The 15925-nt window shown below is 42.3% G+C and overlaps 2 protein-coding genes across 2 annotated transcripts; one reads left to right on the top strand and one right to left on the bottom strand.

Annotated features, from left to right (window-relative positions):
• Positions 1-2529: 2529 nt before the first annotated feature.
• htr1ab (5-hydroxytryptamine (serotonin) receptor 1A b) lies at positions 2530-4258 on the bottom strand. The gene has a single exon (XM_069707325.1). The coding sequence runs from the start codon at positions 4085-4087 to the stop codon at positions 2834-2836; it is 1254 nt and encodes a 417-aa protein (XP_069563426.1). The 5' UTR covers positions 4088-4258; the 3' UTR covers positions 2530-2833.
• A 1067-nt stretch (positions 4259-5325) lies between these two features.
• Positions 5326-14562, top strand: LOC138625331 (E3 ubiquitin-protein ligase RNF180-like). The gene is made up of 8 exons (XM_069706196.1): positions 5326-5390; positions 7480-7573; positions 8229-8324; positions 8661-9407; positions 10348-10476; positions 11174-11384; positions 11588-11713; positions 12877-14562. Exons 2-8 carry the CDS (start codon positions 7517-7519, stop codon positions 13041-13043), a joined length of 1533 nt encoding a protein of 510 aa, XP_069562297.1. The 5' UTR covers positions 5326-5390; positions 7480-7516; the 3' UTR covers positions 13044-14562.
• Positions 14563-15925: the final 1363 nt, after the last annotated feature.

Genomic DNA, 15925 nt, shown 5'->3' with positions numbered 1-15925 from the left:
AGTTCACACATTACTTACCCTTTTGAAAATTGAATGTAAATATTTCTTCATCAAAGTAATATAACTCGTTTTTTTATTATATCTAACAAATATTTTAAACTGAGCATGGAAACTGAAAAGACCTAAAGACTAAGATGGTAACTTGTCACAATGCCATCACAGTTACAATAGAACTCAATACGGACTACTGTCATATATTAGAAGTTCTTCAATATAACTTGAATGAAGATTGAAATGTTTTGATTTTAAAGTACAACCAGCAAGACAAATCACAAGTATGTACATCACGACACGACCGACCGCAGTGAAGGATAAATGTTCCCATAATTGCAAACGAACCTTCAGGTCAACTCCATGCATGTTATTATTATTATTAGTATTATTATTATTATTAGTAGTAGTAGTATTACAGTATTATTCCTGTTGCTTCTCTTTCCTTCTTACAATATAAAAACATGGTAAGATTGCCTATGATTATTAAATTGAATGAATAGCAAACTCATTAAGTATGTGTGTGTGTATACATATATATATATATATATATATATATATATGCGTGTATGTATGTATGACCCTGACACTGTCAAACAGTGGAAAACCGTTAAGTTTAGACCAACTTTTTAAAAAGGGTGGACGGGGAACTGTTACAGACAGAAGATTGTGGAGTAATCGTACTGTTTAGCAGCAGCCAATAAATAAATGAATGAAATAAAAATAATACACCTGCTTATTGTCTGAGCTGGCTGCCAGCTGTGGGCCCCTCACACACACCTCTGTATTCTTGTGTTGCAGCAGGCCTTTGATCAGGTAATTGCCCCTCGGCCGGAGTTTGCATCCTCCATATGTCGCTATGGCGACCACCTCTCCACCAACCATCTGTGCTCCGCCTTCACACCCCTTCTGAGACAGACTTATGTTATAAGGCCCGAAGTGGTGAAGGAAAAGGGCAACAAGGCGCTACAAGTGGCACTTGGTGCACTTTAACAGCAAGGTTTTTATTACTGCTCATCTATGGTGACCAGTGTGTGTGTGTGTGTGTGTGTGTGTGTGTGTGTGTGTGTGTGTGTGTGTGTGTGTGTGTGTGTGTGTGTGTGTGTGTGTGTGTGTGTGTGTGTGTGTGTGTGTGTGTGTGTGTGTGTGTGTGTGTGTGTGTGTGTGTGTGTGTGTTTACCCACCCATGCACATCTGAGATGTTCTCTGTATCACTGGGAAGACAAAATGGATTTCTTTAAACTATAATAAGGATTATCTTCGTTTCACAATCAGCTCTGATATACAGCAGACCTGCACACGCATGACACGACAGGATCAGGGTACAGATGGAGCTCAGGGGAAACCATTTGGGGGCTGAAGACACGCTGAGGAGCATAACACGTTTTCTGTTGCAGGGGATCAAATGCTGCGAAGCTTTTAGGAATTAAAGTCCCTGTGTGACAAATTGAAATTCACAACTATTCTCTTTTTCCCTTTAATAAGGTTATTAAAACAATCTGTGCAGGATCACATAAATAATCTGTTTCAGTCTTTCAGCTTCTTTAGTTTAAAGATACCGCTCTGTCTAATTCTTATAGCCTATCAAGCAAATTTACCCAAAATTCAGCCTGATTTATGTATTATCTTTTGATGGATCCTCGAGCAGAGTAAAAACGCAGTTCTTTGGATTTCAAAAAATTATTCCTGAATAAGTTTGGAACAAGTGATCTGCCAACCTGCCAAGTTAAAGAGGTTGTTTTTTCATGGTCCATGAATCATGATTTTTCTGCTTCACGGTCATACAGAAACACACTCACAGACAGAGACACATATACAAGCAAATCAACCAAATCCACACCTGAAAATTGTACAGTTACATCCTCCATGCTGAAAACTTCTATTTGAAAAGGTGTCTCATTTTGTGCCTTGCTTGTGGGCACCGCAGTAGGAGGCTAGGAGTTTAATACAATCATTTACATGCACATGGAGAGATCATTTGCAGATGGAAGATGACAGTTGTCTCCAGTAAAAACCCTAAAAGTTAAAGGACTTAAGTCTTTTGTATTAGTTTATCAACTAATTGTTGAAAATGTGAAACTGTGCTTTCATTCCTAATTTTCTAAGGGCATCATATACAATATTAAAGTATTTAAACATATAGTATGACGTATAGTATTTAGAGTAAAATAGGCTGGAGCTGGACATTTTCACTGTGCATCAATCCTTTAACTATATTTCAAAATATGAATGGGTTGGTCATTAAAATGTTAGAAAATACACCACAGTGATGCCTTCAATTTACAACAATAATTAACTAAGAAAAACAAATTCCAACGTTTAAGAAGCTGGAAAATGAAATGAACTGGTATGTTAGTTTTATGAAATGATTGATCCATGATCAAAATTTCTCCAATATGCCCAAGTTGCAACTGCAGATGTAGATCCACCTTTTCTTCATTTAACACTTTTGAAATTGTTTAGATTGCAGAATATAAAATTATAAGTCAGAATTTTTGAAATAATGACTTCAAAAAAATTAGTAAAGTATTTCTTTATTGGACATTACAGAACAGGATGGAGAACATGCAGCTTCAATCAAACGATCACAGCTTTATCTATGCATCGACTACAGACATTTTTGGAGATATTTAACGATGGTGATGATCAACAATAATCATAATGAGCCCTCATTTCAGATGTAGCTTCATTCTTTATTCAGAACAATCTCTTTATAGGCTGTAGGCTTCCGGGGAGCGCCTCTTTTCACCTGGATGTCTCCAGATCAAACCTCGGTGATGCAGTCGATGGTGAAATCACAAAAAAAAAAAAACATAAACAAAATATTAAAAAACTGGAACCATCACGGTCTGCAGAAATGACACTTGATTATTTTCTTAAAGGCGCTCTGAAAGTCTTTGTTGAAGTACGCGTAAATGATGGGGTTCAGTAAGGAGTTGGAGTAGCCAAGCCAGTTTATCACATCCTCCAGCCAGCGGGGCATGTAGCACGATTCTTGGCAAAAAGGCATCACAAGAGCGACGATGAAGAAGGGCAGCCAGCAGAGGATGAAGGTGCCCATGATGATGCCCAGAGTCTTCACTGTTTTGCGTTCCCGTGCCATCGCGATCTTCCTCTTCGCCTCGGTCGCCTTCTCGTGCCTGCTCTCGAACAGTGGGACGGAGCTCGGGGTGTTGGGCAGCGGCAGGTTGCCTTTAGAGTTGCTGTGAACTTCGATGATCTCCAGGGACTCCCCGTCCTCCGCGTGTTTCACCGCGCCGTTGACGCTCGGCAGCGGCCGCCGCGGCTCCACGCTTCTTTTCCAGCCCTTGCCTTGTGCGTCTCCATGAGTCTTTTTGTGGAACAGCGCGGGAGATAACGCCAAGCAAGAGTCGGACACTTTTTTTTTCTCTGTTTTACGCACAGTCCTCCTGATCCGAAACCGGGCTGCTTTGAATATCCGACCGTATAAAACTAACATCAGCGTCAACGGGATGTAAAATGCCCCAAATGTGGAGTATATTGTGTACCAGGGGTCTTGTCCTATCTTACACTGCTTAGGGTTCGCCCTGTCTTCTGCCATGCTGCTGGGCTGGGAGCGCATGATCAACATGGGTGGCACTGAGATAGAGAACCCAACGAGCCAAGTGACACTGATGAGGACCGCCGCTCTCCTCGGCGTCCTTTTCTTCATATATTCTATGGGCTCTGTTATTGCCCAGTATCTGTCCAGCGCGATAGCGCACAGGTGCAGGATGGACGACGTGCAGCACAACACATCCAGAGAGATGAAGATGTCGCATGGAATTTGCCCGAGAGTCCATCGGTTTAAAACCTGGTAAAGCGCCGCCATGGGCAGCACAAGCACTGACACCATCAGGTCGGTGACGGCTAGGGAACCGATCAGGTAGTTGGCCACATTCTGGAGAGACCGCTCCAACGCAATGGCTGCAACCACGCACGCGTTCCCAAATATTGCGCAGAGGATGAGCGCGCCCAGCAGGAAGGATGTGACCACTTGATAACTCAGCTTCACCTCCTCGTCTTCAGGTTTGAGGGATTTGTTGGAAAAGTTGTCAAACTGAGACCAGAATGTCGTGTTGTTTGTTCCCTCCATTGTTAGTAAACTAGATGTGTTTGGAGAGCTTCGGTAACCCCGTGAAGAGCCCAGTGCGCATCACACGGTGTCACCCTGCAGAGCGCATAGCGGACTGTTGGACTGCTCAGTGCTTCAACGAGGCTCTGAACTGCAAGTGTTGGCTGCTGGGGGAGAATGATGCTGCATATTTATACCAGTGATGGAAAATGCGTCATTTGTGAGGATGTAACGGAGTCCGGCTGTTTTGGTTCTGTTTGTTCAGTTGACAGCTCAGTCAGTGAGGATGACGGAACAATGAAATAAACACATAAAACATAAATATTTTCTTTCTTTTTTTCTTTTTTTTAACCTTGACAGACTGAAAATCAAGGGATACTTGTGAGTTATTTTCATATAAACTGTTATTTCTTGAAATAATGGATTTGGCCATTTAGTGAGCTATGAAGTTGTATTTGCAGTCTTTTTTTTCTTTTACACAAATTCAAATATTTGTTTCAATTTAGCCTCGATAGCAATTAGTTGTTTTATTTTCATCCTCAGTTTTTATTTTATACTTACTCTCATCTGTTTTCAGCACCATGCCCAGCGCACTTGGGCCACCAGATGTGACACTGCCACCTGGCGTTGGACTAAAAAAATACAAATTGATGCAACCTTAAATAAAATTAGGTTCTAATAACATTGTAAAAACACACAGGGACAATAATTAGCCTATTGTATGCCATATGCCTCTTCTTTTTTTTTTTTTTTATGAATGTGTTGTTTTTTTGCCACAAAATCCTACCATGCATGACATATTGCTCCACAGAAAAATGTGACATCTATTTGTACATTGATTTTTAAATGTACAGATCATTTTCTTTTCCATAATCTGGGACGCTGGCCACTTAACTCAACTTTACAAGGAGTCCAGAAGTATTAGGTTTACTTAAATATGAGCTTTTATCCAACTAAACTATATTTAAAAATGTTGTTTACTTCATTTTTCTACATTAAGGCCAGAGAGTGAAGGTGTGGCCTAAAAAAAAGAAAGAAAGAAAAATGAAATCGTCGGTCCAACATGATTCCATATTTTGCCACATTCCCGTTCATTAGATTCAATTTCTTTCAAGTAAAATGGTCAACTGACCCTTTAAGCTTTTAGCGCAAAAGGATTTTTGGCATAGTGGATATCCCGTAGTGTCCCAGTTTTCGTGACGTCACAGCCCCTTTTTTTTTTCCTTTTTTTTTTTTTTTTAAAGCTAACAGCTGTTTAACTTTTTATTTTCCTCGGACTTGTGTCCTTTGCTACAGCGACACTACAAGTCTTCCAAGTTGTCAGGTAAGCTCATTTAAATAGTGCAACTTTCAATGCAGTGACTTTCACCATCTTAACAATATTACTTGTTTTCTTAAAACTGCCATGAGAAACCCTGTTGTTGTAAACAGACCTCAGTAGTTAACGAGCTACGGTAGCTCTGCAGTGTACACGCTAAACGATACGAATACCACATGTATGTCCGCGCTGAAATTCAAACACTGAAGGGACACTGACGGGACACTGACGGGACATTTCTCATCTCATCGCCCTCGGAGCTTAATGTTTGAAATTCCGGACGAGGCTGCTCGCATACTTTTAGTGTGTGGCTGGTGTTCGTGCTCCTGACTGTCCTGGGACACATTGGTTTTTAACAGTTATAACACAGTAGTAGCCCCCCCATCGTCCCTCTCTGTCGGTGTTTGTGTATGTTGCTCTGAACGAGGGTAAAAACAAACACGTGTTGTGTTCTGATCACCTCAACAGCACCACACTGCACACAACGAGCTTTGTATCAGTACGTGAACTGCCCAGCCATGAACAATAACATGTTGAAACTCGTGTATGCAAATGCCCTGGATGCCTACAGTGATACCCCCCCCCCCCCCCCTCCTCCTCCACCCCCCCCCACACACACCTTCGCTGCTGTTGCCCTCTTCTCCTCAGCCCCTTCCTGAGTGAGCCCCACACACCCCAGCCCCCACGCCCCACCCCCTCAGCCAGTCTGGGTTAGGAGACAGCTGGAGACCAATGCAAGGCTGCAGGCGCTGGCAGCATCAGCCTCAGGGTTGCGAGAACCTGAGGCTGAAGCAGGAGAAAATCCCAGTGATGTAGACGACATCACGACTGGTACCAGTTTCCGAGAAGACGACTCCATCTGGCCTCAACGACTATCGACCGGTTGCCTCGCATCTCGTGTGATGACGGTGCTGGAGAGGCTGGTCCTGGTCCACCTCATGCTGGAGGTGAAATCATTGCACCCTCTGCAATTTGCAATACGCGCCTCCGCGGGGGAGCGGACGACGCCATCATGTACCTGCTGCAGCGAGCTCGGTCGCATCTGGACGAAACTGGTGCCATTGTGAGAATACTGAACGTTTAGCACAGAATAAACGCTCAGAACCTCGTCAAGCTGCTGCCGTTCATTAAAACAAATTAAAACATGTGCTGTACTCCAAGAAAAATGGCTTTGTTGGACCGGCCTTGGGTAGTTGCAGCGGTGGCAGAGTGTCAGCAGGTTTCAGCGCATGCTGATTGGTTCAAATGAAGCCGAGGTCTGCGTCAATTGGGTTGAACGACTGCTAACAAATCTCTACGGCGGTGGCCAGACAATATGGGTCTGGTTCACACCAGGCTAGACTGTTGCACTATTATATTTTTATTATGTATATACCGTACAGGTTTTATATTATATTTTTCTATCCATTATATTCTGTCAGTTTTATTAGTTTCTTAATGTATTTTACCCATGTTGCTGTAACACAATATAAAGTCAGTCATGTCAAGTTATGTGTCGATCTGTCTATTTCTATCTCTATCTATCTACTCACCATTTAAATGAATCCTCACCTCTCGCAATCATTAAAAAACAGTTCAATATTATAATGCTCATAATGGGAACATTAAATGCCAGACTGTTTTATTATGCCTAATGCCTCACCTGTTGCTGGTTTTAATGTTACGGCTCTTCAGTTTATCTCCTGTTCAGTTCTAAAGAAATCTTCCATAAACAATAGTCCCATCGATGTAAATGCAGCTGTACAAAGTAAAACTTCTGCTTACCTCATGTTAATAAACTGGTGCAGTGCAATAGCTTCCCACTCCTGTCTTTTTACTCCTTTTTAAGGTTAATTTACAACTGATCATCCGATGTGTGCACATTTGTCTCGCCAAAAGTCCGTACAATCTGATTACAGTTTATGGTATGTGAGCATATCTGGTCAAATGCATATACACATAGCTGACAATGCTGAGCCTTTGGTTTTATGCCATTTCTGAATTTACCTTTTACTTTGAAGAAGACAACGATGTTTTTTGCCAGAATCAGCACTGATGCAGGTGTGTTTGCAGTTGTACGTCCTGACTGTGTCTTGTCAATCATCTTCATCAACAGCTGGACTGAAAACCTACTGCTGTTAAGAGAGAGCACCATGCTTCGCTGCAGGAAGTGTCGGAAAGCCATTATCGACTCGACATGTTTGTCGACGGTTGGTGCAGATTTTGTGTGTCTGATGCGTACGGAAATTGTCATTTCATCTGTCAACCCTCACTTTTGTGTGTATTTTCAGGCCTGGTGAGCTGACATAGTCGACAGTGGTGGTTCTCAACTGGGGCAGCCTCAGGACTCGCATATTTCCTTACTCATTAAGTCACAACCCAGTTTTTACATTTACTCCTACAAAAGTCCAAATAGGGCTACACACCCACTGGTGCTTAATAGGAAATGTATATTTCACACCCACATCAGGGACCCACTCAAAGTTGCTCCGCGACCAACTTTTGGGTCCTGACCCACGAGTTGAGAACCACTGGTCTGTAGATAAAAATTTTGTAATTTAAATTAGTTGCAGGTCAGACAAAACGAGAAGTGATATCTTGTTGGGTTCTGAGAAGTTCTTTAGGGTTTTTCTCACCATTAACTCACATTTTATTTAGTGAATTAACCTATTCATCAATAAATCCCCACAAATTACGAGATAATCTGACAATGAAACCCATAAATTAGTTGCAGCCGTAATAGTAGTCGTAAGGTTGTTTGGGAACATCAGTGTTAAAAGTGAAACATAACAGTTTGTGTTTCAGTCATTAAAAAAAAAAGATAACTGGGTCTGATGAGAACTGTCACCACTCATTGTTTTTTAGGTTCAGGCCACAGAAGAAAGTTCAGCTGCTGTTTGCAGAATTTGGCACGTGAATGTTGACAAGATGCCAGAGTGGATACTGATCTCAGTGAACCAGGTAAGTGTGTCAGCTGAGGTGGGACGAGTTTTAGATTATTGTGTTCACTGCTGTTCGAGGAGGAAGACAAAAAAAATAAATAATTGGATTTTAACTTTCATATTTTCAATCATATCAAATTTCCGCATAACAAAATTAAAACATACTACATTATAGAGAGATAGTGTTTTTGTTAGGTTATTATTGGAAATATAATCAACAAATGAATAATTGATTAGAACATATATGCATCCCTATAATTCAGTCATACAAAAAGTAGATGATACATTTTATTTAGTAAAAACCAATCCCTTTCGTGATCTTGCTGCGGTTCGTGTGTCTGTGGTTTCTGTCTAGGCCCAGTGGACTGTGGGGAAACTGAACTGCCAGAACTGCGGTGCTCGTTTGGGCGGCTTCAACTTCATCAATTGCAGCGAGTGTCCCTGTGGCCAGGACGGCACCGTCCACCTCAGCAAAAGCCGCGTGGATCACGACCAGGATCCCGCCGTCCTCATCGTCCAGCCGAGGAGGACGAGGCCCGGGAGGGGACGGGCTGGTCTGCTGAGCGATGGCTCTCGGAGTAGAGAGGAGAGGACCGACTTTGACAGGACTGCGCAGGACAGTTTACAGCTGAACTGTGCCGCCGTCACGTCCTTCATGCGCCCAGCGGAGGCCTCAAATCCGCTCGGTGATGGTGAAAACAGCCTCTTGTTTTCTTTCAGTCCTCTATACTGCATCTCTCACCGGAGGAGGGGCAGTCTGGAAGACGATGCCGACTTAAGGTCGTCGTGTTTTTGCCCCGCGGGCCCCGCGAACACGTCTGTTGTGGATTTGATGAGGTCAGGGTCGTACGAGTCCGCAAGGTCAACTGTCTCATATCCCACAAGTTGGCAGTTTACCAGAGATGGTGACGCCGTCCCTCGCCGTTCATCTGTTTCTGGAGGTACGCGGCCGTATCGGAATCCACAGCTGCTGCCATCCAGGCAGGACGTCGAGTCTTCTGTAGAGACCACGGTTGTCGACGAGGAGGTTCCTGATGCAGCGCTGCTTCTCAGAGGAACGTCCCTCTCTGACAGCGAAGCTAAGGAGGAGGAAGAAGTGCTGGTACATTTCTTTATTTGCAGTGGCATTCAAACTGCTTTTATTAGGACTGTAGCCTATGATTATTTTGATATATTATCACATTATATCAATATTTCTACTACATTTATTTTATGAAATGTTTCCATAACTTACAGCACAGGGGCATAAAAATGTCACACGACAATGGCCACACTTCTGAAGTTAATTGACAGCTATTTTGTTTGCAGCGACCATTTTCACCCTTTTGTCCTCTTGTAGGAGGGGCTGTGTGATCGTGCACAACTCAATATAATGTAACCAGCACAGAGCTACATGTGAAAGAGTTCTTTTTTTTATTTTTATTTTTTTATAGCTGGAACTTAAAATGGAATTTTCAGCCCTTGTGATGTTTATAAGAACCAAGAAAGCAGCACATTCAGGGTTTCAGGTGGGCCATCTCACTGGAAACGAACACCACCTCTGCTACCGTTATATCTAATTTTATACACCTCTTGTAATTTCTTTTTTTTTTAAGATTGCGGGAGAGCACACCACAGTGGATTTTAATCAGGCTACTGTTGGCTTTTTACCTCGTCCAATCAGATTCCTACAGGAAACGCCAACATAAGTAAATTGAGATTTTTCTTCTGGGAATCATAATTTCTATGTGTCAAGTTTTAGATTGTTTTCTTTTATCGAACCCATTTACTTTGTTGTGGGAATATTTATTAAAGATTTGCTCGAAGATGGTAATCATTACTGCCATCAGGAGAACAATGGAGTGGCTGAAGTTTAAGCGGTCGGTGTGGTTAAATCATGACTTTATAACCCGGTGAACAAGCACTCATCGAACTCATCTTTTGACTAAACTGCTTGTGTGTGTGTGTGTGTGTGTGTGTGTGTGTGTGTGTGTGTGTGTGTGTGTGTGTGTGTGTGTGTGTGTGTGTGTGTGTGTGTGTGTGTGTGTGTGTGACCCTCTCAGGTTGAAGCCTCTGTGGACTCTTCACCCTCCAACCGACTGAGCAAAAGAGAGAAGAACCATCTGAAGAGTCTGCGCAGGAAACAGAGGAGGAGAGAGAGATGGCTTCGCCGTCAGCAGGAGCAGGAACAGGTGTGAGAGAGAGCAGCGTTGAAGAGTGTATTCAGAGTGTAGTTCGAAATAACTACCACTGAACAAATGTGCAATTGCTGCCCTTTTTAAGAAGTATATTAAAACTGGAAACAAATATTGGATATCTCTTCTGCTCCTACAAAGCTTGACTTGCATATAAAAGACACTGAAGAAATGTTTTTTTTTTTTTTTAGTAATATATCCAGTGACAATTTTAGTAATGTACTGTATTAATATGTTTGTGAAAGAATTTTATTTTATACACACATGAAACTAGAAAAAACTGCATACAAATACAAATGAAAAGCATTCAATTGTGTAAAGGCAATAAAAAAAAAATTAAATACTAAAAGATATACACTGAAGATGGGGAGATGTTCACCACTGTGTGGGAAAATAGTGCAACAATCTTAAGAATAAGAATTTTGGGATTTCATCATCTGTGTTACATAATGTGATTGAGACTTGGAGAATCTGGAGAAATCTCTGTGCGAGGGACGAGGCCGAAAACCAATATTGGATTGCGGTGATCTTCGGGCCCTCAGGCAGCACTGCATTAAAAACAGACTCGGTTCAGTGGTAGAAATCATTGTCTGGGCTAAAAGAAGAAAAAAAAAAAAAACATTTCAGAAAACCATTGTAACCATTACAAAAACTTTCAGCAGGTGGGAAAAATATCCGATGTGTTTGTGTCCAGGCTGTGAGTGAAAGCGATTTACCGCCGGACGAAGACCGAGACGGCCTCACCTGCGCCATCTGTCTGGACGTCTTCTTCAGCCCGTACAGCTGTCAGCCTTGCGGTCATGTCTTCTGCGAGCCCTGTCTCCGCACGCTCGCCAATAACCGGATGGAAAACACAACCTGCCCTCTCTGCCGCGCCGTCATCTCAAGCACCAGCTTCCACAAAGGTGAGCTTCCCCACCCGGACCTATCTGTCCATCCAGATGTTATTACGGTGACAGAAAACATCATTATTTCCAGCACTTTCAAAAAACGGATTTCTGATAATGATTTAAAAAAAAAAAAAAAGTCAAACATTTTCTGGTTTCACCAGCTCAAATGCGAGGCTTTTGTGTTTATTTCTCACTGTGCTGTTGTCCTTCTTCTTCAGAGCTCAACCAGACAACGAAGATATTCTTCCCTAAAGTTTACTTCGCCCGCCAGAAGAACTTCCAGAAGGCCTCGTGTGCTAACTGGCCTTTGCCCAGGTTTTACCGAAACCACCTTTCCGCCTTGGGTGAGAAACTTCGCTGATTAGTTGTACGGATGTATTTGTTTCTATCTGCCAGGTTTCAGTGTTCTCTTTTGACAGTGAAGTCTTGATACAGTTTTTGTAAAGACATGTTGTGGTTTACTACGACGGGCTTGTAACAAAACAAAACATGTTTTTCTCGGTAGGACAGACCTCATTTTAAGTCTTAACTTCTAACTTCTTACAGTGACCAAGTTCACTGTAAAAGCAAGAAATGTTATCACTTCAGTAGCAGTGGTAAATGTTTTCTTTTCAGGAAGTGATGATTCAGTTTTAGACACTGCTTTATGAGCACTAAATCAAATCCAGGACTTATTCCATAAAGTTATTTCACCTCACATCTGAAGAAAACACACCAAATTGACACAATATCAGCCAGAAACTGTAAAAACTGACATTTTCACAGCTTTCAAACTTTTGATGTTTCTTGAACTAATCATGCACACGTACACTTCCATCAGCAACCTACCAAACATAACCTTAAAATAGTGATATGTCATTGAAATCACTTTATTCCACGTCTCTTTTAAAACTTTGACAAAAATTAACCTGTCACAGGCATATGACTGGGTTGTAAATAGGTGTGTGTGTGTGTGTGTGTGTATGTGTGTGTGTGTGTGTGTGTGTGTGTGTGTGTGTGTGTGTATATATTAGATATTATTTTTTATTTTTGTCTGATATTGGTGAAATTAAATTTCCTTCTTTCTTTTTTTGTTGTTGAAAAAAGTGTGGAATATATTCAATTTATGTTTTTTTTCTTATTTTAAAATATATTTTAAAAAAAATATGAAAGTAAAAAGAATCACACTGAAAAGGGTTGTTTGGTGGAATTAGCATACAATACAACTGCAATCTGGACTGTTTGATTTGAATTGAGGCAGGTGCTCTAAAACAACACAGTGGTATTTACTGTGGTCATATTCTATAATAATCAGTCCAAAACATCCACACAGTGTTTTAGGTGTGAATGTAAGTTTACAAACAAACTAAATAACTAATTTGGTAATAGACACACAAAAAAAAAGCGTGTTGGAACAGAAATATTCAAACTGAATTGTTTGAATTTCTGTCTGCTAATTAAGTTCAAACCTGGAAAACTGGTTTTATCTCTGAATACAGATTGTACCTTTTTATGTTTTATACTTCAGAAAGGACACTGATGCTGGACGATTTGAGTGGCTTCAATCACTTGCCCATTTTCAACGAGGAGGACTTGTTCGGCTGGTTCTTCGTCATCGTTCAGAACATTGGCTTCATCCAGTGGATCCTGGCTCTCCCTTGCCTCTCTATGCTCCTCTACTACTTCCTATTTTAAGACACTTCATGCTCGACAGTTTGCCGTGCAGGTTTCCGTGTCTTTGAAAGGGGAAGGTAAGATACACACGCCGGAGCTGTTGTTTCACTGTTGGAATATCTCAGGGATGAAAGAGGAGCTCAGGACATGAAAATTGACATGAGACACATTGGTGGTCGAGGAGTTACAGGGGCTACTTATGACGTGCTTCCACCATCAAAGAATGTCCATCAGTGGTATGGCGAGGATCCAACCTGTGCCCTCTGCCCAACTCCAGCGACTCTCAAACACATCATGGTAAGCTGCAAGACCAGCCTCACGCTAGGCAGATATACCTGGTGGCACAACCAGGTCCTCAAGAGCCTGGCAGCAGCGGTTGACATCAAGCGGTGTGCGACCAACTCCTTGCCCCCGAGAGTAGCCAATCCCCTGAAGGCAACAGCATTTGTCCGAGAAGGACAAAAAGCCCCCAAACATCTTTCCACCAATCCAGAGACGGGACACTTAATCATGGCCCGCGACTGGAAGATGCTGGTAGACATCGGCCAGCAATTGATCTTTCCTCCGGAGATTGCTTCCACCAACCTCAGGCCAGACCTGGTACTCTGGTCCACGTCGCTGAAGACTGTTTACATCATGGAGCTCACAGTCTCATGGGAGAACGCGCTTGAAGAGGCCTACGAACGTCTGAAGCTGCGCTATGCAGAGCTTGCAGCAGAAGCAAAGCAGCGCGGCTGGAACACTAAAATCTTTCCGGTGGAAGTGGGATGCAGAGGATTTGTGGCTTCTTCGACCATCAGACTGTTGAAAGAGCTGGGAAGCCACGGTCAGACTCGGCGGCAGACCATCAGGGCAGTCTCGGAGGCGGCTGAAAGAAGCAGCCAGTGGATTTGGATTAAGCAGAATGACCCATGCTGGGCTCCAACTACGCCAACATAACCCACTTGAGAACCCCCACCTGTTTACCATTCAGCCGTCTGCCTTCCTCAATGTTGTCAATTTGGGGACAGTCGGGCACGGCACACAAGCTGAGGGCTGATCATCCTGCAGCTCCTCCTTCGAGGAGGGTTTATAGTGTCGAAAGGCCAAAACACCCAATGATACAAAGGAACATTACTGACGATGTGTTCTGGGCCCAGCTGTCCCAAAATTCTACAACCTAAACCAGACCAAGATGCCCCCCCCCCCCCCCACAAGCCCGAAAACCCCCACTTGTCGATCATCAACCACTCTCATAGAGAAACAAGGTTAATTTCCTGGAAGTGCTCACCACCTTGGCACAAGGGACAGTCAAACATCATGTCCTGTGGTTTTTTTTTTTTTTATTCCGTACACTTTGAAAACCTCTTATTTACTGAGCAAGACACAAGCTGAAGCTGAGTGACATTTCTTCTAGTAATTAATTGAATTGTTAAAAACATGCGATTTATTGTGAAACCTTCCGTTTGTTGTAAAACATTTGGGTGATGATACGGCAAAATGTAATTTTATTCTCTGGTTTTTGATATTTGATGCAATCTTTCAACAATTCAGGAAAATCGGTTCCCTTTTGTTTCTGAGAGTTGGATGAGAAGATCGATAAAATCTCATTTCTGTGTCGTACGTAGAGCGCTGAAGCAATGAGGCGATTGGCCGAGCTTACTTTAATGACTGGAAGCAGTTGGAAACTGCTTTGCTAGCTCTTCCCACAATTAAAACAAATTCAGAAAACAATTAAACAAGATACTAATTGGCAATGAGTGAGCCCTTATGGTAGATGTGTTTTTGGCTTGACTGCAACAGGGGGACCGGGCTCGCAAACGTGTGTCTGTCACCGAGTGGCCGAGTGATAAAGTTACAGCATTGGTCAGCCAAATGCTACAACTCCCTTTATCCATTTCAAATATAAAGCCTTCTAGCGTTTCATACACGGTTCCCCCTGACATCTGGCCTGATTGATCGCCATGCTGCCAGCATATTGACTGTTTTCGGATTGGTGCCTTTTTCTCTTTCTACTTTTTATGTTATCAAAGAATTGTAAGTCACACAATCTACATTCTGACAATGATGACGACAATATCCAGCCAAATAGAGGAGGTATCGCTCTTCACCCATTCAGGTATAAACCTTTAAGTGAGCGCACAGCTGATACACTTTAATATTAGAAAAACCTAATCCACCATTGAGCCCAGCAATTGGAGTATTGTTATTTTAAGTCTGGGTCTATGTTTATTCCACATAGAGCCCAGCCACCTGTTCAAATCTTTTAAGAACCTCTTCCAAAACAATATAGGGATTATTTGAATGGGATATGGCAATGTAGGTAATGCATTCATTTCTATCAGTGCTATTCATCCTAACCAGGAAACAGAAAGTGTGTTCCATCATTTAAATCTTATTTTAGCTTTTTTGTCTTCAAGTAATGGGTTAGAATTGGCCTCGTTCAATTGATTAAGTGATGGAGTTATAAAAGTGTCTAAATATACAAAACCTTTCGTGTTTCCCCGGATGGACTCGTTGCTTCAGGCCTTCCCTGAAAGAGACGTTGTCTGGATGGCAGCATATGTTGCTCCAAAACCTGAATATATCATTCAGCAACAATGGCCCCTTCCCAGATGTGCAAGCTACCCATGCCATGTGCACTAATGCATTCGTGTACATCCCAGATGCTGGCTCTTGAACTGGGCACTGACAACAAGATGGATGGTCCCTCTCCTCTTTAGCCCTGAGGCTGCAGCATCCATGATATCCAAAAAGAATATAACATTTAATTTTGTCAGACCACAGAACAGTTTTCCACTTGCGGAGGTGAAGCATGCGTGCACGTGGAAAAGTATTCTGTGCGTGTGCACGTTATGGAAAAAAGTTAACGCACGTGCCAAAACAGGTTTTGTGCACTAAACATTTTTTGAACAAAAAATATC

Source organism: Brachyistius frenatus, unplaced genomic scaffold (genome assembly GCF_029030835.1).
Source record: "Brachyistius frenatus isolate BFR_SWC_R1_liver_20210118 unplaced genomic scaffold, ASM2903083v1 Contig_3, whole genome shotgun sequence".
Classification (NCBI taxonomy): Eukaryota; Metazoa; Chordata; class Actinopteri; family Embiotocidae; genus Brachyistius; species Brachyistius frenatus.
Note: the sequence above shows the minus strand (reverse complement) of the source record. Positions and strands in the feature narration are given on the sequence as shown.

What these genes read in the sequence shown, in the direction of transcription:
- LOC138625331 (XM_069706196.1), top strand. Translation starts at nt 7,517, where the DNA reads ATGCTTCGCTGCAGGAAGTGTCGGAAAGCCATTATCGACTCGACATGT. An exon ending in AGGAGGAGGAAGAAGTGCTG is followed by an intron (nt 9,408 to 10,347) that starts GTACATTTCTTT and finishes TGACCCTCTCAG; the next exon opens with GTTGAAGCCTCTGTGGACTC. An exon ending in AAGCACCAGCTTCCACAAAG is followed by an intron (nt 11,385 to 11,587) that starts GTGAGCTTCCCC and finishes CTTCTTCTTCAG; the next exon opens with AGCTCAACCAGACAACGAAG.
- htr1ab (XM_069707325.1), bottom strand. Translation starts at nt 4,087, where the DNA reads ATGGAGGGAACAAACAACACGACATTCTGGTCTCAGTTTGACAACTTT.